Source organism: Pan troglodytes, chromosome 17 (assembly GCF_028858775.2).
Source record: "Pan troglodytes isolate AG18354 chromosome 17, NHGRI_mPanTro3-v2.0_pri, whole genome shotgun sequence".
In the NCBI taxonomy this organism is placed as follows: domain Eukaryota; kingdom Metazoa; phylum Chordata; class Mammalia; order Primates; family Hominidae; genus Pan; species Pan troglodytes.
The window spans coordinates 21,797,939-21,822,849 of NC_072415.2; the positions used below are offsets into that span (position 1 = coordinate 21,797,939).

At 41.0% G+C, this 24,911-nt stretch overlaps 1 protein-coding gene across 4 annotated transcripts in view; it reads right to left on the bottom strand.

The window, feature by feature from the left end:
- NDUFV2 (NADH:ubiquinone oxidoreductase core subunit V2) overlaps positions 1–5,772 on the bottom strand; it is a 31,919-nt gene extending 26,147 nt beyond the window's left edge. The window contains exons 1-2 of one of the 4 annotated variants that reach the window (XM_016933185.4): positions 5,600–5,751; positions 4,460–4,615 (exon numbers count right to left, since the gene is read on the bottom strand). In XM_016933185.4, coding sequence (XP_016788674.1) covers positions 4,460–4,507 — 48 coding nt within the window. In that variant the 5' untranslated portion in view covers positions 4,508–4,615; positions 5,600–5,751. Of the gene's footprint in view, positions 1–4,459; positions 4,616–5,599 lie in introns of all 4 variants that reach the window. The other 3 variants (XM_063795471.1, XR_010151840.1, NM_001071786.1) reach the window with 3 other exon arrangements.
- Between the last annotated feature and the right edge of the window lie 19,139 nt (positions 5,773–24,911).

Below are 24,911 nucleotides of genomic sequence, written 5' to 3' on the forward strand. Positions count from 1 at the left end.
AAGTTTTGCTGTATTTTCAGATAGAAATAGGAGGACTTTTACAAACATCCTCCAAATAAAGTTCCATCAGTAATTTACCTAAAAATGTTAATTCAGGTTAAAATGTAAGTAATTTTTACCATACTATGAGAGAATTAACAAATGTAATTTGGCTAAATTTTATATTATAGAAAAGCTGCATGAAGAGCCCAGGTATTACAGGCACTGTGCATTACAGATTAAGATAACAGCATTAATGATTCCAGCCATCTTGACCATATATTAAAGAAAACATTCTTTAGATATCTAAAATCCCACATGGATATAAGCAACAACCAATTGTTCTAAGGACAAGAATAATTTATAGAAATGAAATGCCCATCCAGTGGACCCGGGGTTCAGTCTCGTCTCATGCACTTCAGTGTCTTTGTATATGTAGCTAGCTATACCTACAGCATTATCTCAACTTTACACCTTCCACTCATCCATCATGACCAAGGTTAACCTCCTCCTCTTACCCCTTTAAAGCCCCTAAACCTCCATCTCTTACCCCTTTAAAGCCCCTAAACCTCCATCTCTTTTCCCTAAGCAAAGTGAAATCATTTCCCTAGTCTGCTTACACTGGTACACCTTTTATTATTAGAGTGCCTATTAAATTTAAATCTTCACCATACATAGTGATTTCCCTTAGCAACTTCAATTGTTTGAGCAACTTCAGAAAGGTAGATTAAAAACAAAACAAAACAGGACTTGCGAATAAACCCAGCCCTTACTACTGTGTGATCTTGGGCATTTATTTGTCCAGCAATCTTCATATATCTCACATATAAAATGGGGTAACACCTAGCAAAATATCCGACAGATAAAGCCACCTTCCCCCTAACCAAAATGTGTGTAAACTGTCTTTAATGTTTTGTAATGAAAGACATTTCCTACAACTGATTTATAACATGCTTCCTGAACTGATTCAAAAACTAGTGACAAGGTTCCTCATTGGAAAATCAGACTGACTGTCACTCAATAGGTTATACAGCATGGGCAACAGACCTGTAATTTATTACTCAATGTACTGAGCACTAAGGTACTAAACAGTGCCCAAAGAGAAAGGAAAGTCAACTTTTTATTACTTTGAAATGGAAACTGAGTTCAAGTCTCTAATAAAAAGATCCGAGTCTGCAGTTTGCAATAGTGGCCTACTGAACCTCACTGCATAAACTAGTTTGTTCATTCTCTCTCTCCTTAAACTGCTAATTTATGGCTATGGCAGGCAGAATAATGGTCTCCCAAAGATAACCACATCCTAATCCTGGAAACCTGTGAATATTAGTTTACACAACAAAAGAGAATTAAGGCTGCTAATCAGCCGACCTTAAAATAGGGAGATTATCCTGGATTATCTAGGTGGGCCCAATGTCATCAATCACAGGGTTCTTACCAAGTGGAAGAGGAAGGAGAGGCAAGGAAGGATATGTGATGAATGCCAGAAGGAGGGTCGAAGTGATGTGATGTAAGAACTAGACTTGCCTTTGCTGGCTTTGGAGATGAAAGAAGGGGCCAAGAGCAGCCTCTAGAAGCTGGAAAAGCCAAGAAAAGACATTCACCTCTAGAGCCTCCAAAAAGGAATGAAGCTCGGGCTACACTTTAATTTTAGCCCACTGAGACCTGTGTCACTTTTAACCTACAGAACTGTAAGGTTAAAAATATAATGTTTTATGCCACAAAGTTTTGTGGAAATTTGTTACAGCAGGAATAAAAAACTAAATGTTTTGGGGTGTTTTTCCTACATTAACTTCTTTAGAGTCCTTTGAGTCACAATGGAGATACACTGGGACATTACAAAATCAAGTTTAAGAATCTCTAATGGAATGGGGAAAACATTTCATTGTACAAAACTTAAAATTTGGAAGGAAAAGTACCACCACACAAGATGGCATACTTCTAGTATGGCTAAGTAGACACTGTCAGGGCAAACCACTGAATAATAACTATAAACTCTGGACAAAATATTTTATAAAAACAAAAGCTTTCTGAAGGCACTGGGGAACAACCAAACAGGCAGACATAGAAGGGGAGTCTACATTCATAAAAAACCAATGAGGTTTTTGTTTTTTCTTCACATCTTTTAGCCTGAAGGCAGGCCTCAGTGAGAGTTTGGAACAACAGACATGGTAAAGTGGGAAATCCTAGAAAAGGAAGAGCCAGAAAGGGGGAGGGAGCCCTATACATTCTGTATATAAATTCTACGGAAATCTCTGGCTGAACCCTGAACCATCCATGTACATGCTGCAGACTCCAAGGAGCCTAGCTAAAAGAACGGAACCAATATTTGATCTGCTGCCCACAAGGGATATGGATAGCAACAACAAAACACACTATTTGGAGGAATAAAACAGGATCTAGAGCCTCTACAACGTATCATTCACAAAATTCAGCATACAATCCAAAATTGTTCAACATATGGGAAACAAACAAAAAAGGAAAACACATTTTCAAGAAAAAAAATCAACTAAGATTACCAGACACAAACTTCAGGACAGCTATAATCATGCCTAAAGACATAAAGGAAAATATCCTCAATGAATGAAAAAATACACAATACAGATGGGTCGCTGACTTACAATTGCCTGTCTTGCAAATCACCAACTTTACAATTGTATGAAAATGATAAGTATTCAGCATGCTCCTCGATTAAGTCCAGATAACCCCACTGTAAACTGAAATTTACATACTTTCAATTTACAATGGGTTTAATCAGGATGTCATCTCATTGTAAGTAAAGGAGCATCTGTAATTGAAAATGCCACCACAACCCTCTCACCTTCGAAACTACAATAGCAGCTTGGCAATGAGGCAGTGGTAAGTTCTAAAGTGGCATCAACATTACAGAAAAACCATGGGCAATTACTGAAGAAGGGAATAAACTTATTCTGATTATCTATTACTCCATAATTTATAACTTTTAGTCAATTACTACAATCACCTATGAGGTATTATCTCAGTTTACAGAAAAGAAAAATGAGGCTCAAAGAGATTAAGATGGCTCAAGATCACACAAACTAATACTTAATTCTAGCCATATTTTAAGCAACGATGAGCTGAAAAGCCTCGTCAAGAGAATGGCAGCTAGCAAAGCAGAAATTAGAATAGGCAATTTCTTTGAAAGCGTAAATAATCTTTAAAGGTTTCTCATTTAGGAAAGGAACTTAGGTAGACTTTTCTCGTACTTTTCTTGATACTTGCTAGGTTTAATGTGAAATCTCACTACTTGTGAAAGGTTAGAAGGGCCTGGTTATATAAGTAATAGAACATCCTCACAATGGAATGCTATGTAGCATTAAAATGACAGTATAGAAATGTCTACTGATAAGGAAAGCTGTTCAGAATACATTACAAAAGAGCAGGCTACCAAACAGTATAAATACCTTTCCATTTTTGTAAAAACAAATTGCCTGTAAGGTCCGTTATGTGTAGACATCAAAATGTTAACAATGGTAATTTCCAGGTTGACAAGACAATGGATGATTTTTATTTTTTGAGCTTACTCTACTTGCTAGTCTCAGTATTGTTTTTTCTACACACGTATGACGTGTGTAATAAAAATTAAACTTATTCATCAACTCAAATATTTATTGTGTACATAGTGCATATCAGGTACTATTTGTTTAAAAAAGGGGGGAGGGTGGAAGGGGGAGGGAGAAGGGGAGACGGATGGAGAGAGAGAAGGAAGGAGGGAGGGAGGGAGAGAAAGAGAGTTCCAGAAACATTAAACCTGGATTACAATGGTCCTCCACTACCTCAAGTTGTTCTTTTTCATTAAAACTGCTTTTCAATTTATACTTCTAGCCCCTTTGCCTCAAAAACAAAATAAACAAAATCTACAAGCACTCTAATTTCTTTTCTTTCTACCATGTCTGATCCTCATCATCTTTCACCTAGCATTCTGCAAGAGCCTCTTATCTACTTAGTCTCCCTGTTTCTGGGTCCAAATCAAACCCATTCCACCCTCAGTCCTATCCAGTGACCTATCCAAAACAGAAACCAGATCTTATTCCTCTACTTTAAAACCTTTCACTGACTCCTGACGGCCTCTAAGATAAAATCAAATTCTTTGTATGGCACGCAAGGAGCTCCAATATCTGGCCCCTGTCTCTCCCTTATTTCATTTGGGAACACACCTTACCTCCAACAGCAGAGGGTGGCTTCTCATACATACCGATCTTTTTCTTGCCAACAAGACTTTAAGTTGTCCTTTCCACCTAGAATACCCTCGGACCCCATGCCCAATCTGTTAGTATTACCTTCAGGAAAAATCTTATGCACCTTGAAACCACATTGGATGACCCTATTCATATCTCTAACACTGTACTTTTACATTGTCTCAACCTTAAAGTTCCTCTTACATGAGACTATCAATTCCAAAAGAACGGGAACTGTCTAAGTCTTTTCCTTATCTGTAATATGAGGAAAAAGTAATACCAACCTCAAAAATGAGATGTGGAATGTAGATATTTAACTCGGTGCTTGGCATACAGAAAACAGTTATCAAATGACTATCATTATTATCCACACTGTTAACTAGAGCTCAGCAGTGCATGACGTACAGTAAGACTTCAAATGTTTATTGAAAGACTGAACTCTGCAAAAAGGAATATTCCCATTTTACAACTGAAGAAACTGAGGAAGATTAACAGCACAAAGTCATAGAGCCACAAAAGGCAGTTAAGCTAACATCCAAACTCCAGTCTAACTCTAAAGCCCTGAATTCATTCTCAATGAATATACACTATCTCCCTCTTGCTGAGAACTGACTTAACCTATTTCACTCTTAGAAAACAAACAAAACTAAGGCTTCTTTCCAGTATTACTTGTGTAACAGGCCCTGTTGTTATAATCGACATTTCTGGAAATCTGCATTTTTAGATTAACGTGAAGGAGTGTTTCAACTTCTCTGCAATTCAATTTCCTTGCCTACCATGAGATGCACTTGGATCTCAAAAAGATCATTTAATCTCTAAAATCCTGTGGTTCTTTAATTGGGTGCTGTTATTTGCGGCGCCGTTCTTTCAGAGTTAGTTTGATACCATTTATTTAGCCAGCATTTCCGATATGCAAAGCACAACTGCAGTAAATCAAACATTGGCCACCCTTTTCCAGCCCTAATGAAGTTCTCCCTAAGCCTTCACGAAGCAAGCCAGAGCTCTCCAGTATGCTGCAACCTAAAAGCATCGAGGTCACTAGGCTTGAAACGAGAGGTGCCTCCTTCGGGGCGGCGGTCTTCGAAACAGATCTGGCCAGAGCAGGCCTAGATTCTGCGCTACAGCAAAACAGCAAAAACAAACAAACATATATATATATATATATATATATATCACCAAGCAGCCCCTCTTTTCTGTCCTCCTCGACCAAACTAGGAGTACACTTCCCAGTATGGCAACCCTCCCTCGGGGCTTCTCACGGTGGGGCTGCAGCGGCCTCCCTAAGAGGGCTAAGGCCGCAGTGTCCTTGCCGCCGCCTGCAGGCCCGTGCAGAGCCCAGGGCTCTCCTGCGCCCAAAACTAAGGGAGACACGGAGAGCAAGAGGAGGGCGGCGGCAGCGCCGGGCTCAGCTTGAGCCTCCTTACCCAGTGGGCGGTGAGGCCAGCCGCCCGGGCCCGGAGCGCCGCGGAGAAGAACATGGCGGGCCACACTGTTCACCTTCCCCAGCCGCGCCAGGCGAGAATCCCGAGCGCGCCCAGGGCGCACAGCGTGCGCGCTCCCGACCCCAGGCCTAGGCGACCCGGACGGCACGCCGCTCCCTTCGCCGAGGGGCGGGGGCTGACGGGAGGGAGCGAGGGCGCGCGGGGGCTGCTGGGGCCCTGTGGGCGGAGACTTCCCGGGGGAGGGGCGGGGACCAGTCCGTGCTCGGAAAGGGAGGTGTCCTACGGGCCGCTGCAGGGGTCCCGGCCTTGAAAAGAAGCGTCCCGGAGCTGCACCTTGGGCTCCTGGGTAACGAAGCGCCCGCCTGGATTTATAGGGGTGAGCTTCCCTCATGGAGAGCCTTGTGAGGATTAGCCACCTCCTCTTATATTGCTGTTAGTTAAAAATAAAGTCGGGTTGCAACCCACTATAAATCTTATTCTACATGTTACGAATTCAAGACACAGAGGGCTGCTATCCAGTGTGCTAGCCATAGACACCAAATGTCTTGGTTCCCAATCTTTTGCATTAGAGATATGTGCGACATATTTAGGGGTTAAATGGTATGATGTCTGGAATTTGCTTGAGAATAGTGGGGAGTGGGAGGTGAAAAATAAAGCAAGTTGGCCGTTAAGTAAGGCCATAGAAGCTGCATGGTCGTTCTTATTTACTATTCTCGGAACTTTTGTACATATTAGATATTTTCCATAATAAAGCTGAAAAAAAAAACCCCACTTCCTTCTTCATGTTTGTTTGGTTATCTCTGGAAATTCCAACAAGTATTTATTCAGTAACAGCTCTAATGTGCACAGCACTATTTCCTGGTGTGGACTTCCTCTTGATTTTTTACGTCACTGCCTTCTTTTCTGGAGTGTCACGTCCTGTACCCACCCCCTTCCTTTTGCCCATTTTCTTTGCTATAATAAACTTGTGAATAATTTCTAGAACATTCACAGCAGCACAGGGATTTTGAAAATTTATCCCTCATTAGTTTAAAAACTCAGAAATATTCCATTGCAACCCCTATGAATCATATTTCGCAAATCACAGAATTCAAGACACAGAGGACTGCTGCCCAGTGAGCTAGAAATAGATACCAAATGCCTTGGTTCCCACTCCTTTGCCTTATATTTTATGTTAGTTTGCCTCTCCTAAATTAGCTTCAGTATTTCCCTTTAAAAGGGAAAGACAGTCTGGCCCTTAATGTAAATGTATTTTGTTATAAAGTTACCTAAATACTTATACACCTGGCCGGGCGCGTGGCTCACGCCTGTAATCCCAGCACTTTGGGAGGCTGAGGCGGGCAGATCACGAGGTCAGGAGATCGAGACCATCCTGGCTAATACGGTGAAACCCTGTCTCTACTGAAAATACAAGACATTAGCCGGGCATGGTGGCAGGCGCCTGTAGTCCCAGCTACTCGGGAGGCTGAGGCAGGAGAATGGCGTGAACCCGGGAGGCGGAGCTTGCAGTGAGCCGAGATCGCGCCACTGCACTCCAGCCTGGGCGACGGAGCGAGACTCCGTCTCAAAAATAAAAAATAAAAATACTTATACACCTAACACTATTGTGCACATACTTACTGTTCTTATACAACTAAAGCCAAAACATGTCACAAATACTTGATGGATGAGATAGACATTATATGGATTCTTTTTGAATCTGTAATGCATGCTTTTACTGGATTTTATTAGGGCATTCTCTGACTCCCAATCCAGATTAGTCCTCAAGATACCGTCCCAAAATATGCCTGCCCGCACTTTCACTACTACATTTACGACCAGATTATAACCTCCATGGGTGGAGAAACCTGCCCTTCCTATATTGTTTGGTTCAGCAACTTGCACTATACTTGGCAAGTGGAAGGCATTCAATAAATATTTGTTGTCTGAATGAAAATCTTGCCCATAGTGCAAATATTCTGCCTACCTAAAAGGGTTAGAATTATGCTCATTTCTATTTGTCTTAGGTCAGAATTATGCTTGTTTCTATGTGTATCGGTGAGAGTGCTTTTCGCTACAAGTAACAGAAGTTCTAACAAGTAGATTAAAGGATACTGGGTTCATTTTCTCACATGAAAAACAATTCCAGAGGTAGAGTAGTTCCAAGGTTAGTTAATTCAACCTTGCCCAAGGATGTCTTCAAAATGTTTAGTGACTTCCATCTTTTTACTCCAACATACTCAGCCGTGACTCCTATTATAGACACAAGATATCTGCAGCAGTTCCAAGTATCATGTACAAATGACAACATTCCAAAGAAGAAAAAGAACTCTTACCTCTAAAGTGTCCCAGATGTTCCTCCAGCAGCCTTCTTGTCTCATTGGCTTACAAGACATAGTGGTTAAGAGGGAATACTCTAGAATCAGACTACGGGGGTTCAGCTGCTGCTTTCTAGCTGCGTGACTTTAGGCAAGTTAGTCTCTCTGGGCTTTGGTTTAATAATGGTACCTTCCTCATGGCTTTATTAGGAGAATGTGAAAGGAAAATAAATCTCGGGACCCCCAAATCACTAAGCCAAGGGAAAAGGCAAGCTGGGAACTATGTCAGGTAAACCTACCTCCCATTTTTTTCCTAAATAAGATAGCTACAAAGATAAAAAGCTACATACCTCCCTCACAATTTGCCCACAAGAAAATTCCTTACGGACAAAGTACAGACAGATCTCGATGTCATCCCTCTGAGGCTCGCGTGAGACAAGAGCATATCTGATTGCTTTCTCTGCCCTATTGTTCATGTAAAAATGCAAATGCACTGAGCCAGACTAAATTTTGTATTCAGTGGAGGGCTGATCAAGGACTCAAAAGAATGCAACCTTCTGTCTCTTATCTACTTAGGATTTGGAAGCTCTCCCTCAAGTTGTCTCGCCTTACCGAAGTGAACCGATGTACATCTTACACATATTGATTGATGTCTCATGTCTCCCTAAAATGTATAAAAGCAAGATGTACCCCAACCACCTTGGGCACAGGTCGGCAGGACCTCCTGAGGCTATGTCAGGGTGCGTCCTTAAGCTTGGCAAAATAAACTTTCTAAATTGATTGAGAACTATCTCTTTTGGTTTACAAGAATGAAATTGAAGTGGCATCACCGTCTGGGGTAAATATCCAGGGTTCGGCATCTCCTGCCAAGAGGATTAAGGAAAGGGACACATGTGGGTGGGTTAAGGAGCGGAAAGTTTAATAGCCAGAAGAAAGGGGAGAGGAGAGCAGCTCCTTGTAAGACGTCCGAAAAAAGGGGCATGGGCGGACCACAGCAGATTTTATAAGCAGGTTTGAGGAGGCAGTGTCTGATTTATGTAGGGCTCACAGATTGGTTTGACCAGGTGTAACGTTTATGTAGCAAGGGGAAGGCTGGTCTCCCAACCCTAATCTTATTATACAAATGGGCTTTCCACTTGGGCAGTGCCATCTAGTCTGCTCCTTACTGTACACGTTGCTGGCAAAAAGAGAAGATGGGGCCGCCACTTTGAACATGCCTCATCCCAGGTAGTATATTCCTATGGGCACAACTGCCAGAATTCACCTGTGCAAGCTTCTAGTTTGCTTGTCTGTCTGCAGCTCGATTTTACAGGCTGCTCTTTGTTAGAAAAGAAAATGATTGGCGGCTGCTTTTTATTAAAAGGGAAACCTTACTGAGGACTCCCATACCCTCACTATCTGCCTAAGCAATTTCTTCTTAACTCCTGTATCGAAATGAGTTGATACCTTTTAAAGTTCTTTAAAAAGTACCTAGCACAGAGTAAATGCTTAGTAAGTGTTAGCCTTCATCATCATCATCACCATCATCAGAATAGAACATTACAATATTAAGATAATTAAGCCACTAATCAGAAAGGAGAATGGAAGGGCTAGTTTGGGGCCCATTAGCTCCTGAACAAAATAGCTCTGCCAGCAAGGAAGGGGCTGAAGAAGTAAATCTAGGTAGGCAACTAACGGGATCATCCACAGTAGACCACCGTCTTTTTGAGTTCATGACCTATAGAGAAAGTGTATATCCCACTGGTGCCTGACACTAATCAAGGACTTACCAGGTGCCCCCAATTTCTATTACCTAGGAACAGAACCAAAAAGTGCAAAGAGTAATGTTTAAAACATTAAGGATGTGTGCTAAGGGAGTGTCTAACCTGTTAACACCTTCTTGAAGATGTTACAGAAAGTAAGATGCTTTTAGTTCAATTCAACTTTATTTCAATTCAACTGCCAGTAAGTGTGGCACCACACTGTTCACCAAGTCAAAAGACTTGTTAATGTCCAGCATGACTTTGGCTTATCCTTAGCCCAAATATTTATTAAGTGAGAATGTCAGAATGGATATCTTTTACACCCAGTAACGTAAGTTAATTTCTGGAGCCACTCCACTTATAAAGTAGCCTCATGTGCAATCAACTATTCTCAGAGTCCTTAGGATAGAATTGTGGGGGCTGTTTGGAAAATTCCTCTTCTTCCTCCCACTATCAAAGTCATTATTTCTGGACACAGACCAGCATGGACATCGATGATTTCAAGTTACTGACCTAACCCTACAAGCTTGATTGAAATTGGCTTGATTATGTAATGAACCCGTAATGAACATCATGGCTGCCTGGTTTGATATATTCCACTATTCTAAGTTGGCACTAGTACCATAAGCCCAGGGAAATTGGCCCTAACTATAGTGGTCAAGCCATTAAATAAAGAATGTGTGGGTGTTGGGGGTGGGGAGTGAGGGACTGGAGGCTGGGGGAGCTAGAATAAAGTCTACAGGGATGACCAAATGTGGGAACTTTGACTCTCTCATTCTTGATTTCTTAGCCATTTAAACCATCACACATAGGCACTATCAAGGACGTGGTGTAATGAAAATCATGAGCTTTGTAATTGGATTTGAATTCTGACCTCGTCACTTACTCGCTTTTGTGAAGCTTTGGTTCTCAGTTTCTGAAAGTATAATTAGAACATTAAATCATTCAGTTTATGGAAAATGATGAACATGGTGCCTGGTACACAGTAAGAGTTCAGAAAAGCTTTGGGTTTTTGTTTTTGTTTTGTTTTTTTTTTCAGTATCTAACAACTTGTCCGCTCCATCTATGGAACACTTTAGTCAGGCTTTCTAAATTGTGATTATCTCCTAAGTCACATCCTACTTATTAAAGCAGCCACAGGTAGATCGTGCACTCTGGCTCTCAGCATGCCCTCACATAACAATACTGACGTGCCTGCCTTGCTGGGTTTTCTAATGAAAAATGTGAGCTGCAGGCCCAGTCCTGCTTTGCAGGGAAAGGGAGCCAGTTGGTATAAAGTCAAAACTCAATGGAAGGGAAAAATGGGATAAGGTTACTGCTGGGTGAGAGATAGAGAGAGAGAGAAGTATTTTCAGCAGGAAATTGGAGCATGTAAAGAAGAATGATCCGGTCACATTGGTAAACTGAAGTGTTAGACCCATTTCACATTGAGGTGAGGGGGGACGTGAGGTTAGCGAGTGAGTTCTGCATGATTCTTTCAGATTCTTCTCAAGTTATTCTTGCATATGCGAGACCAAAAGGGAAAATGTAAATCAAGACAGCCAGTAAGTTAACTACATAGACTTCAAGAACAGATTGTTTTAAAAAAATAATATAAGCAGAACGTCACCTAAGCCATTATCAGATTCACATCCCTCGTTACTTCCCCAACATGGGACTGATCCTAGCAGCTTCTGCGGCTGAAGTGAAATTTTCTATCAGAATTTGATCCATGCTTCCCTAGCAAGTAGTCAAAGTAATTAAACAACAATGAATGTAATTCTTGCCTGATAGATTTGCAAATTGCTGATCACTGTTGTTGGTAATGTGTGGAGCTACATGCTCTCATTGGTGATGGTAGGAGTGTGATAAGATCAGCCTCTGGAGAGGGTAATTTGGCAATATGTGTTCGGTTTCTTAATATGAATTTATCCTAAGGAAGTAACTGAAAAAGTATACAAAAATGTTTATCATGGTGTTATTTGTAATACTGAAAACCTGGAAGCTATATAAATGACATCAGTAGAGAATTTATTAAATAACAGTACAGCCATACAATGGGATATTGCTCTGCAGATTTAAAAATAATAATGAAAATAAATATTTATTGTAAAGAAAAGATGCCCATAATGTGTGGCAACTTAATAAAAAAAAGATTACAAAACATCACATATAACATTACTACATTTTCTGTATATGCATAGGAAAAAATATGGAAAGGTAAAATGTTAATGAGAGTTCTCTCTGAGTGATGGCATTAAAGGTAATTTTCATTTTTTTCTTTATGCTTTTTGTATTGCCTGATTTTATTTCAATTAACACATGCTACTTTATGGTAAGAAAAAACAAAGCTATGTTCATTTTGAGAAATAGTCTAATAAAGGAAAAATAAAAGTGAAAAATTGAATAATTCTCTTTTACATTCATTTCTTTTTAGTGGATATAAACCTCTTTAGAGTATACTTCTTTTGATTGCTATTAATTTTTATTCGGGTTTGAATTTAGGGTATTGAGGAGTGTGGGCTGAGAAGAGGGAAATGGGCCAGTTCTTAGACTCTTCGGGCAGTTTTCATTCTAGACAGAAGAAATAGCTCTGGACTCCCTCCCTCAGGCTGCTTCTTAAAATCCCTGTAAATATTTGAATTCATGTCTTCCTTGACCAGTTACAAAAATATTCACGTAAAGTTTCTTTAAATAGTCAATTTTCTTGCATGTTAAAATTTTCCTTGACTAAGAAAAATCATATTGCATCTCAGTGGTTCATTTGCTGTGTATGCTTGTGTGGTGAGATGTAAATAGTCTAAGCTGTATAATGAAAGAGTGGTCGGAGCAGGATGAAACTGGTCAGAAAAGACTTTCATTTATTCATTTACTATGCAAATATATGTTCAGCTCCTCTTATATGCCAGGCACTAGGGCACTGGAGATACAAAGGCAAAAGACATAGCCCTTCCTGGGAAGACCTTACATGCTGGCAGGGAAAAGATTATAATACGAGTGTATGTGCAACATGAATTGGGAACTTAGAGAGGAAGGAATCCCAAAGTCTTACTGGGGATGTCAGATGTCACAGGGCGTGTAACACTTGAAGGTTACACAGGAATTTGCCATAAATAGGGTTTCTTGGAGGTATGTTTTCACCTGAAAGAAATGAAAGATAAACATTGCTATAGAGCAGTTAGAAGGTCAAGGTGGCACATAACAAACCTAAACAGATTCTGATAATAAAGGTTAGAGGAGTCTTTGTTCCCCTTCTTCCTCTGGGGCCCACTTCCTGCCAGGTCATTTCAGTGCATAGTAACAGAGGCACATGATGTTGGTGCCGAGGCTTTCATCGTCCTTCGTGGATGCTTTTGGCAGTGCCTTGCATACTATGTGTGTGAATTGTTGCGTGCTAATGGCAAGATGACATACGACAGAACTTTCAAGCCAGATAATAAGGGGCTTTGCTATGAGGGCAGTGGAATGACAGGAACTGTTGTGTGGATTCTGAGACAGCCTGACTTGGTGGGTCCTGGTATCAACATTTTAGAGAAGGAAAGACTAGAAAACATCTTGTCCAATCTCCTCATTTTATAGGTTAAAAAATAAAAAGTTACTGAGAATGCCAAGACCTTAGCAACCACCTTCTTCATGAATAAATTATTGAGTGTGATAGTTTTGTGTAGTGGTGCTCTATAAACCTTAATGAGAAGATTCATTTTGTTCATCTGGCTGGCAGAGAAGTCCTGCTTAGTTACCTAGCTCTAGCTCATGTGTTTCTTATGTTTATATAGTCAAAGGTCAAAAGCTGACTAAGAACAGACGAGTTCTTTCCTTTTGCATCATTTTTCAACTTTTCAAAGGGCTTAAAATAAACTATCATTTTCCACTATTTACTTAAGGGATTTGTTTTGCAGTATCCGTAGTTCTTGGTAACCTCCCCCCGCACCCCACCACCACCACCCCATTGTACTTATGAAGTGCACAATCTGATTCTTACTCATCTATCAACATCTAAGGAATGCTAGTGTTAATATGTATGGTTTAAGTCACCCAAAACGGAATAAGAATGTTGAATTGGCCGGTAATGTTTGTGACTTTCCACAAATATCTTACATGTATAGAATCAGGAAATCACTCCTCCTAAGACAGAGATGATAGACAAATTTATCAAAGGAAAGAGAGTCTGCCCTTACTTTCTCAGGGACCATACCTACAGCAGGGTGTGAAAGGCTGGCTTCTAAGATAACCATAGCAGGCCAATTTGACTTTTTGTAAGCATATGACGCAGGGGAATGGAAAGTGGTAGGGTTAGCATCATTTAATAAACATGTACAGTGGTTACAGAAATTCCAAGTTTAGCTAAAGGCCTCCAGCAACAAGTGTCACGGTGTATCTAAATAAGAAGAGTCATGAAACGCAATATGAAATTATCTATTAAAAATATTGGCCAGGCATGGTGGCTCGTGCCTGTAATCCCAGTATTTTGGGAAGCTGAAGTGGGAGGATCACTTGAGGCCAGGAATTTACGATCAGCCTAGGCAACATTGTGAGACTCCGTCTCTACAAAAAATTTAAAAATTATCCAGGCATGATGGCATATGCCTGTAGTCCCAGCTACTTGGGAGGCTGAGGTGGGAGGATTGCTTGATCCCAGGAGTTTGAGGCTGCAGTGAGCTATGATCATGCCACTGCTCTCCATCTTGGACAACAGAAATGAAAGCCTGTGTCAAAAAAAAAAAAAATCAGTTTACTCCAACTGAGGCTTAATCGGGTTATGCAAGTAGGCTATCTTTGTGAATATTGATTTTGCTTAAAAATAAGAGAACCACTCAGAAAATCTTTGTCATTTTTATGGAATTTCCCAGGAAAACAGTACATATATGTACTGAAAGAAAGCTGGAAACGAAAGAGAGAAGGAGAAAGAAAGAGAGGTGGGAAGGAGGAGAAAGAAGAAGAAGGAGAGAAAGAGAGAGGAAAAGAAGGAAGAAGAGAAAGAATGAATGAGGGTAAGTATTTTAGTTTGAAACCAAGGAGTAATTTCTCTTAATAAATGAACTTCCTTTTCTTTTTTTTTTAAACAATTTTGCATGTTTAAAAATATTTATTTTTTTCCTTCACTTTTATTTTTTTTTCGTCAATTATACTTTTTTTTTAAATACTTTAAGCTCTAGGGTACATGTGCACAACGTGCAGGTTTGTTACATATGTATACATGTGCCATGTTGGTGTGCTGCACCCATTAACTCGTCATTTACATTAGGTATTTCTCCTAATGCTATCCCTCCCCCCTCCCCCCATCTCACAACAGGCCCCGGTGTGTGATGTTCCCCACCCTGTGTCTAAGTGTTCTCATTGTTCAATTTCCACCTATGAGTGAGAACATGAGGTGTTTGGTTTTCTGTCCTTGCGATAGTTTGCTCAGAATGATGGTTTCCAGCTTCATCCACGTCCTTACAAAGGACATGAACTCATCCATTTTTATGGCTGCATAGTATTCCATGGTGTATATGTGCCACATTTTCTTAATCCAGTCTATCATTGATGGACATTTAGGTTGGTTCCAAGTCTTTGCTATCGTGAATAGTGCTGCAATAAACATACAAGTGCATGTGTCCTTATAGCAGCATGATTTATAATCCTTTGGGTATATACCCAGTAATGGGATGGCTGGGTCAAATGGTATTTCTAGTTCTAGAGCCTTGAGGAATCGCCACACTGTCTTCCACAATGGTTGAACTAGTGAACTTCCTGTTCTAACCAGCATTTCATCTGAGGTAAATGCTAAAACAATGAACACATTCTTAAACCCACTGCAGTCCCAGACTTGTAGGAGCTTACAAAATTTTATAGCTGTCCTTGTGTAGTGAGGACAATTTTACACAAATTTTCAGAGGAATTTCCTCTTCTGCTGAACTTTGACTCTGAATCTCTGTGGACACTACTCCCCAGAGCATATGCAGTTCCTAAATGCCTGCTGGTTGACCTCACTAGATAAACCTAGATTCACATTCTATTTGCACAATGTCTGGGCTCTAAAGGCTCATCCGACCGTCCTGGCAAGTGCAGATTTTACTGGATACAGTTTCTGTTTGTCCACATTATAGGTTTTCTCAGATTTGCATTTTGTAAAGTATTATTGAAAAATGAAGATAGGCAGGGCCAACATGGGGAAAGCCTTGTTGACATTCATTTAATCAAGTATTCCTGAAATAGGCTGGGCACGGTGGCTCACGCTTGTAATCCCAGCACTTTGGGAGGCCAAGGCGGGTGGATCACAAGGTCAGGAGATCGACACCAGCCTGGCCAATAGGGTGAGACCCCGTCTCTACTAAAAATACAAAAATTAGCCAGGTGTGGTGGCACACATCTGTAATCCCAGCTACTCAGGAGGCTGAGGCAGGAGAATCGCTTGAACCTGGGAGGTGGAGGTCGCAGTGAGCCAAGATCATGCCACTGCACTCCAGCCTGGGCGACAGAGCTTGACTCTATCTGAAAAAAAAAAAAAGAAAAAAAAAATCTTGCAACAGTAAATTTCCTCTTTTTATGACCACTTTCTAAATTTCATAATATTTTGTTAAACGTGTACCCTGGGACATGGGATAAGAGGGATAGATTTTGTCATTCACTAGACCATTCCTCAATCCCTTTAATGTTTTCCAAGTTTCTTTCATGTGTCAGGGAAGGGTACACTAAGTGCTGAAGATGTCAAGATATTGGATATAGTCTTGCCCTCACGGAGCTCACAGTCTAGTTATTAGTACATGACTGGGTTCATAGTGGACTTGTCTGCTAAAGAATATGAAATTTATAACGAGGCACAGTGGCTCACACCTGTAATCCCAAGGCTTTGGGAGGCAGAGGTGGGTGGATCACAAGGTCAGGAGATCAAGACCATCATGGCTAACATGGTGAAACCCTGTCTCTACTAAAAATACAAAAAAAAAACAAAATTAGCCGGGTGTGGTGGTGGGCACCTGTAGTCCCAGCTACTCGGGAGGCTGAGGCGGGAGAATGGCGTGAACCCAGGAGGCGGAGCTTGCAGTGAGCTGAGATCACACCACTGCACTCCAGCCTGGGTGACAAAGCGAGACTCCGTCTCAAAAAAACAAAAAAAAAAAACAAAAAAAAAAGAAATTTATAACCCCAAACTCTCCTATTCATGGTCTGCCCCCTCTGAAATCTGATATTTGTGTTGCTACAGAGCAATCTTTCAACTTGTTTTGTTGTCTTGGGAATAATACGCATTCAAAATAACAAATATTATTCAGCACCTATTATAGCCAGGCGGTAAGAACACATGATAGGCAGACTTATAAGATGGGTTGTGGTAGAATTTTAATGATGTAAATATGAAGAGAGCACATGAGGTCAGTGTATCACTTCTATGTCTGAGTAAGCAAGGATAGCTCTGAGAGGCCACGCTTTCCACTAGAATCAGAACTTGCTTTAAATACAGATAGAAGATAATGATGTTCTCAGAAACATGATTGATCAAAGAACCCTATCATATCCTTTCTTACGTTACTTCCTCTTACCAGCCGACCACTTTTGCTGAAGATGATGCTTTTCAGACAGAAGTCAGAGAAAGCTGTGTGACTTAGGCATCATCACCAGGGATGTTAAGCAGGCTGGCCCATTGCAAGAGCCATGGAGTGTACGTGAGTGTGTGTGCATGCATGTGTTCCAGAGAGGTGGGGTGCAGGGGGTGGGATGGAGAGGTCTTCAGGGTGTCAGGTCATGTTTTCCCTGCTGGAGAATTGGCATTACATCCAGGGTGATGAGAAGAGAGGTTCAAATAATTCCTGCCTAAGGTTTGATGGGTCCTAGAGACGGTATGAGTTAAAGGGTGAGGACGAAGAAAATAGCCTGACAATGAGAAGAGAAAGGCTGGAAAAGCTGTGGAGTAGAAAGGGTCCAAAGCCAGATTTCAGTGCTGAGGCACTAAACATGCCAAGACCCATGCACCTGGGGCAATAATGACCTCCTGGGCCAGAGTAATATTCACAATGCTGAACTCCTGGTAAGGTTCGGGTGCTAACAAGTTAAGACGGATGCTGGCCAGTATGCCAGTGTTTTCAGCCCTGACTCCAGGGGTCTGCCAGATAGCACCAGGAGTACATATCTGTTGGTGTCCCAGATAGTAATTACTACATAGAATCTGCTGAATGTTCTATTTCCAGGACTCACACATATGAGGCTAACTTTGTATTAGGCCTGTTAGAAAAGAGAGGAGGTTACAAAAAACACAGGAGCTTTCTGGGAAATGTGGCTATTTAAATCACAACACTTGCATCAAATGTCCTTAAACTGACCAAGAAATCTAGGAGACAAAATTCTTAAGCTGTACATTTCTCAAACAAACAAACAAATAAAACAAAACAAAAACGACTTACCATATCTTTGGTCTGACAGATAATATTTTTTAATGATGTAGGCTTCCCAACAGTTTTTAGAATACTGACAAATAAAAGAGTGGCTAACAACTATAAATCAACACAGAGCTCGATTTCCTTGGGCAAAGCTGGAGGAAGGCTTAAGTCATTCCACAAGCCCCATTTCTGTCAGGCAAGGTCCAGTGAAGTCCCAAGGAAGTGACTATGGTTTTGTTGTGGCCTCTTAACCTCCTAAACCCTCCCAGCTCTTAAATGGCAAAAGCCAACATGGTGAAACCCCATCTCTACTAAAAATACAAAAAATTAGCCAGGTGTGGTGGCGGGCGCCTGTAGTCCCAGCTACTTGAGAGGCTGAGGCAGGAGAATGGCATGAACCCAGGAGGTGGAGCTTGCAGTGAGCCGAGATCGCGCCACTGCACTCCAGCCTGGGCGACAGAGCCAGACTCCGTCTCAAAAAAAAAAAAGAAAAGTCAAAAAATATGGGTCACTTTTACTGCTGCAACTGGCTCCAGCTCTAGCCACTCAAACCAAGCCTGCAAGGGGCCTAGTAACACTGGGGAAGTGCAAGTGTTTATTTTTAAGTAAACAACTTTTTTTTTTTTTCTGGTTTAATCAAAAAGCCTTTTATAAGGTTTTGTTTTAAACTATATGCAAATATTGTAATCTCTGAAGAATTTAGCAAAGATTTTTTTTTTTCTATTTCCAGTCTCTTGACAGACACAGCCTTGCGTAAAAGAAAGCTGATTCTAAGAGCACACAAATCAGCAAACACATTTTAGTGCATAAATTCGACTGTGGAGTTGTACCTTGGTTTCCTAGTTTCTGCTTAAAAAATAATAAAAAGCAGAGTTAGGTGCAGTTTTCAGTAGATAGCCTCCACTGTGTGAACCAAGTCAGATTTCAATTCTTCATCTGAAGGTACTGATTGATGTCGTCAGACGCTTTCCCTGACGTAGATCCCCAATCCAAGGGCCAGCAGGTGAGACAGAAGCAGAGATGGAAGAAACACCTTCAAAAATTCTTTTTAGAAAATACTCCCTTTTGGCCAGGTGCAGTGCCTGTAATCCCAGCATTTTGGGAGGCTGAGGTGGGGGGATCACTTGAGCCCAGGGGTTCAAGACCATCCTGGGCAACATAGCGAGATCCTGTCTCTACAGAAAAAAAAAAAAAAAAAAAAAAAGGTAGCCAGCCACAGTGGTGCATGCCTGTGGTCCCAGCTACTTGGGAAGCTGGGGCGGGAGGATTGCTTGAGCCTGGGAGGTGGAGGTTGCATGATCATGCCACTGCACTCTAGCCTGGATGACAGAGGGAGGCCCTGTCTGAAAGAAAGAAAGAAAGAAGGAAGGAAGGAAGGAAGGAAAGAAGAAAAGAAAAAGAGAGAGAGAAAGAAAGAAAGAAAGAAAGAAACACCCTTTCATCATAACACGTGTTGTTCACGCTGAGAGATGCTGTGTGCTTTGTATGTTTGTTTAAAGAAGTTATCTTCTGGGAAGCGCTATGGTTTGAATGTTACCCTTCCAAAATTCATCTTGAAACATAATTCGGATTGTGGTTGTATTAAGACTCAGGGTTTTTGGATGTGAGATGTGATAAAGTCATGAGGGCTTCCCCATCAAGATATAGATTCATGCCTTATAAAAGGGGTGGAAGGTACTAGCTTAGGCCCTTTTGCCTCCTATCCATTCCGTTATGTGAGGACACAGTGTTTGTCCACTCTGGAGGATGCAGCAACAAGGCGCCATTGTGGAAGTGGAGACTGGACCTTCAGCAGACACTGAATATGTTGGCACCTTGATCTCGAACTTCCCAGCCTCCAGGACTATGAGAGTAAGTTTCTGTTCTTTACGAATTACCCAGTCTGTGGTATTTTGTTACCGCAGCAGGAACAGACTAAGACAAGGGGATACTTTCAGACCAACTTGACTAATCTGTGTCCAATCTGAGTTTTTCTTCAAAATGCTTTCAACTTCTCTCAATGTGATCTTCCTCAGGCTGAAAGCTGTTTTTTTGCTCCAGTGCGATCAGTGACTATTTTCAGGGTGTCTGTGAGTGAGCTTCATGCTGGGCATCAAGTAATGTTTTTTGCATGTCATGACTGTAAATGGAAATTGAAGTTAGAGCCCTGCTCTATCCCCATGCTTACTAGTGTACAGTTGCACCCACAGGCCCTGCAGGTCCTCCTCCTGCAGCTCGGTGGTCAGAGGGCAGAGAGGAGGCTTGTCAGGATCTATGGGGAACAGCAGCAAGAGTCTAAACACACCACTGTTATTTTTTGCAATATGCTTTCACTTATTTATTTATTTATTTTTGAGACAGAGTCTTACTCTGTTGCCCAGGCTGGAATGCAGTGGCACAATCTTGGCTCACTGCAACCTCTACCTCACAGGTTCAAGTGATTCTCCTGCCTCGGCCTCCCTAGTAGCTGGGATTACAGGCATGTACCACCACTCCCAGCTAATTATTGTATTTTTAGTAGAGATGGGATTTCACCATGTTGGCCAGGCTGGTCTTGAACTTCTGACCTCAGGTGATCCACCTGCCTCGGCCTCCCAAAGTGCTGGGATTACAGGCGTGAATCACCATCCCCAGCTGCTTTTATTTTTTTTAAATAAAAGTGACATAATATTCAGATCAGGTCCATTTTGCTACCTTTTTAAATTACTTTCCTCCACTTTTCTCCCCAGAGACAATAACTAATAGTTTCCTTTAGTATATGATTCTCTTTATTATTTTCTATGTATCCATTATCAATATATATGGTGTTTTTACAATTAAAACAATTTTATCACACTATGGAAATATTTTTGCAACCTGCTTTTTTTTCTTCTCAATGATTTTTTTGGTGATCTTTGTTAATAACATCAGTACCTAGAGACCTGTTTCATGTTTTAAACTGCTGGGGATTTTTTGTTTGCTTTTTCTTGCTCTGTTGCCCAGGCTGGAGTACAGTGGCACAATCATAGCTCACCGCTGCCTTGAACTCCTGGGCCCAAGGGATCTTCCCACCTCAGCCTCCCAAGTAGCTGGGGCTACGGGTGCACACCACCACATCCAGCATCAACTGCTGATTCAATGTTCTTGGGAATTTTCACTTTATTTTTCATTTCCCTATTGATAGACTTGTAGATTGTTTCCAACTTTCTATAGATGTCATCTGTGCAAATATTTGCAAGTTTCTATAGAAAAAGATTTTCTGGGTAATAACATACATTTTTGTTAGGTATCAGTAATTCAATATCAAAATGGCTGTACTAGTTTTCACTCCCACTACTAGAATATGTAAGTTCCTATTTTCTACATCCTTTTCAACATCTCATATTGTCTGGATAAATATTGTAGATAATCAGATGTACATACTATGGTATCTCATTTTAATTTTTTTCACTAATTACAGTGAGGCTGAGCACACTTTTGTGATTTTGGTGATTTTGTTTTCCTTTTCCGCTTCCTGTTCACATTTTTGCCCATTAAACAAAATTTTTTTTGCTTATTAATGTTTCCCTTGTAACTAATACTTTGTTATACATGTTATACCTTTTCTTGGTTCTGTGGCTTGTATTGTAACTTCAATTTTAAATTAAGTTTTTAATTTTAGTGTCATCTCTAAAATACAAGCAGATTTATAAATCTTTCCCTTTATAGGCCAGGTGTGGTGGATCAGGCCTGTAATCCCAGCACTTTGGGAGGCCAAGGAGGGCAAATCACTTGAGCTCAGGATTTGAGACCACCCTGAGCACCATGGTAAAACCCTGTCTCTACCAAAAATACAAAAAAAAAAAAAAAAAAAAAAAAAGCCAGGCATGGTGGTGCGTGTCTGTGGTTCCAGCTGCTTGGGAGGCTGAGGCAAGAGGATCACTTGAGCCCAGGTAGCAGAGGTTGCAGTGAGCTGACACACTGTGAGACCCTGTCTCAAAAAAGAACTTTTCCTTTATGATTCATGTCTTTTCTGTGTTAAGAAAATTTGCTTAAACTAGTCACAATAACAAAGACATGGAATCAACTGACATACCTATCAACAGTGTATTGGGTAAAGAAAATATGGTACATATACACCATGGAATACTATGCAGCCATAAAAAAGAATGAAATCTTGTTATTTGAAGCAACACGGATACAGCTGGTCATTATCCTAAGTGAATTCATGCAGGAACAGAAAACAAGATACCACATGTTCTCACAAATAGGAGCTAAACATTGGGTACACATGAACATAAAGATGGGAAGGAACAGTAGACACTGAGGACTACTTGATATGGGAGAGAGGGAGCGGGGTTGAGGGCTCAAAAACTACCTATTTGGTACTATGCTCACTACCCGGGTAATGCGATGATTCATACTATTATGCAATACACTCATATAATGAATCTGCACATGTACCCCTTAATCTAAAATAAAATTTGAAATTGGCTGGGTGTGGTGGCTCACACCTGTAATCCCAGCACTTTGGAGGCAGAGGTGGGGAGATCGCTTGAGTCCAGGAATTCGAGACCACCCTGGGCAACATAGGGACACCCTGTTTCTACAAAAAATAGTAATAATAAAATACCCAGGCCTGGTAGCTCACCACACCCCTAGTCCCAGCTACTCCAGAAAGTAAGGTGGAAGGATTGCGTGGGCCCATGAGGTAGCGGCTGCAGTGAGCTGTGATTGTGCCTCTGCAATCTAGCCTCAGTGACAGAGTGACACCTTGTCTTAAAAGAAGACGTTTTGCTTCATTCAAGGTCATGAAGATAATCTTATAATAATATAAAGTGTTCGTTTCATATATTTTCTACAGTTCTATCTGTAACTTACCTGTGAATAGTGTCCGTTAAGGATCTAATATTATTTATTTAAGTATAGGAAGCCAATTTTTTCTATGCAGTTATTTTTACAATGGAAATATCTTTAATGGGTCTTTCTGATGATAGAAGTAATGATCATTGTTAAAATTCAAATAATAATTGGATGGGCATGGTGGCACACACCTGTAATCCCAGCACTTTGGGAGGCTGAGGCTGATGGATTGCTTGAGCTCAGGAGTTTGAGACCAACCTGGCCAACATTGCAAAACCCTGTCTCTACTAAAAATACAAAAATTAGCAGGGCATGGTTGTGCATGCCTGTAGTTCCAGCTACTCAGGAGGCTGAAGCAGGAGAATCGCTTAAACCCAGGAGGTGGAGGTTACAGTGAGCTGAGATCACACCACTGCACTTCAGCCTGGGCAACAGAGCAAGACTCTGTCTCAGAAAAAAAAAATATATATATATATATACACACACACACACACACACACATAGACACGCACACACACACACACGCATATATATATATATATATATATATATATATATATATATATGTATGTAGAGAGAGAGAGAGAGAGAAATATATTAAAAATCACCGGAGGCCAGGCATGGTGGCTCACGCCTGTAATCCCAGCACACTTTGGGAGGCCAAGGCAGGCAGATTACGAGGTCAGGAGATCGAGAAGATCCTGGCTAACACTGTGAAACCCCATCTCTACTAAAAATACAAAAAAATTAGCTGGGCATGGTGGCACGTGCCTGTAGTCCCAGCTACTCAGGAGGCTGAGGCAAGAGAATCACTTGAACCCGGGAAGTGGAGGTTGCAGTGAGCTGAGATCACGCCACTGCACTCCAGCCTGGGCAAGAGAGACAGAGCCAGAGCCAGAGACACCCGGAATTACAGGCGTGAGCCACCTCTCCTGGCCAGAAGTTTTCTTTCTTTCTTTTCTTTTCTTTTCTTTTTTTTTGAGACGGAGTCTCGCTCTTGTTGCCCAGGCTGGAGTGCAGTGGCACGATCTTGGCTCACCGCAACCTCTGCCTCCAGGGTTCAAGCAATTATCCTGCTTCAGCTTCCTGAGTAGCTGGGATTACAGCCATGCACCACCATGCCTGGCTAATTTTTGTATTTTTACTAGAGACGGGGTTTCTGCATGTCAGTCAGGCTGGTCTCGAACTCCCAACCTCAGGTGATCTGCCAGCCTCGGCCTCCCAAAGTGCTGGGATTACAGGCATGAGCCACTGTGCCCGGCCCCACAAGTTCTTTTAGTATCACATCTAGTATGCCAGGTACATCTCACTAAATGTTTTCAAATTAAGACCATCAGTATATCCTCTTACAAATAAATTATTTTAAATTTTGTCATAGAAGTATGCAAGGAAAAACAACCAGTTCTTAGAAAAGCATGATATAACTTACTTTCCTAGAATGTGAAACGGGAAATACATGAATTACTCTAATTTGGAGGTTCTACGGAAGGAAGTCATTTATTGCATGTTGCCATCATTGAGAAACAGATGATTATCTTTCTCCTGCACATGAACACCATCTTTCAGTATGTTAATACTTGCCATTCTTCATGAACTTCATAGTTAAATTCTTCCATGTGTACATTAAAATATATTTGATCTGTGAATTAAAAAAATTATCAATACCACACATAGACTACATTTATCAGCCCTTAAGATGAGAGTCCTTTTGTTTTCTGCCCCTGGGTCCACTTTGATGTCAAATGAACACTGATGGGGTTATTCAGTTTTTATGCAGACATCCTAAAATATATACAGTATGGGTTTTTGCAAATATATTGAGTCATTACTCATTTCTCTTCCAAGGTAGTTTAAAATGCTTTAAATGATTATTCAGTATAGAGTTCAGTTATAAATTGTGGTACTGTATGAAGAGATTTGGAAGAGCTATATAAGGATTAAATCCTTCACCTCAAATATAGTGATATACAGAAGCTAAAAAATAAGATACATGTCTTATAATTTTGCCTTGTCTCAGTTCTGTGTCTTCCCCTTTTGACACAACCTAAAACCAAATTGCCAAGAAAAGGAAACAACTACCAAAAAGCACAGCTGGTGCGTCAGTGGGACTGAATTCACGGCA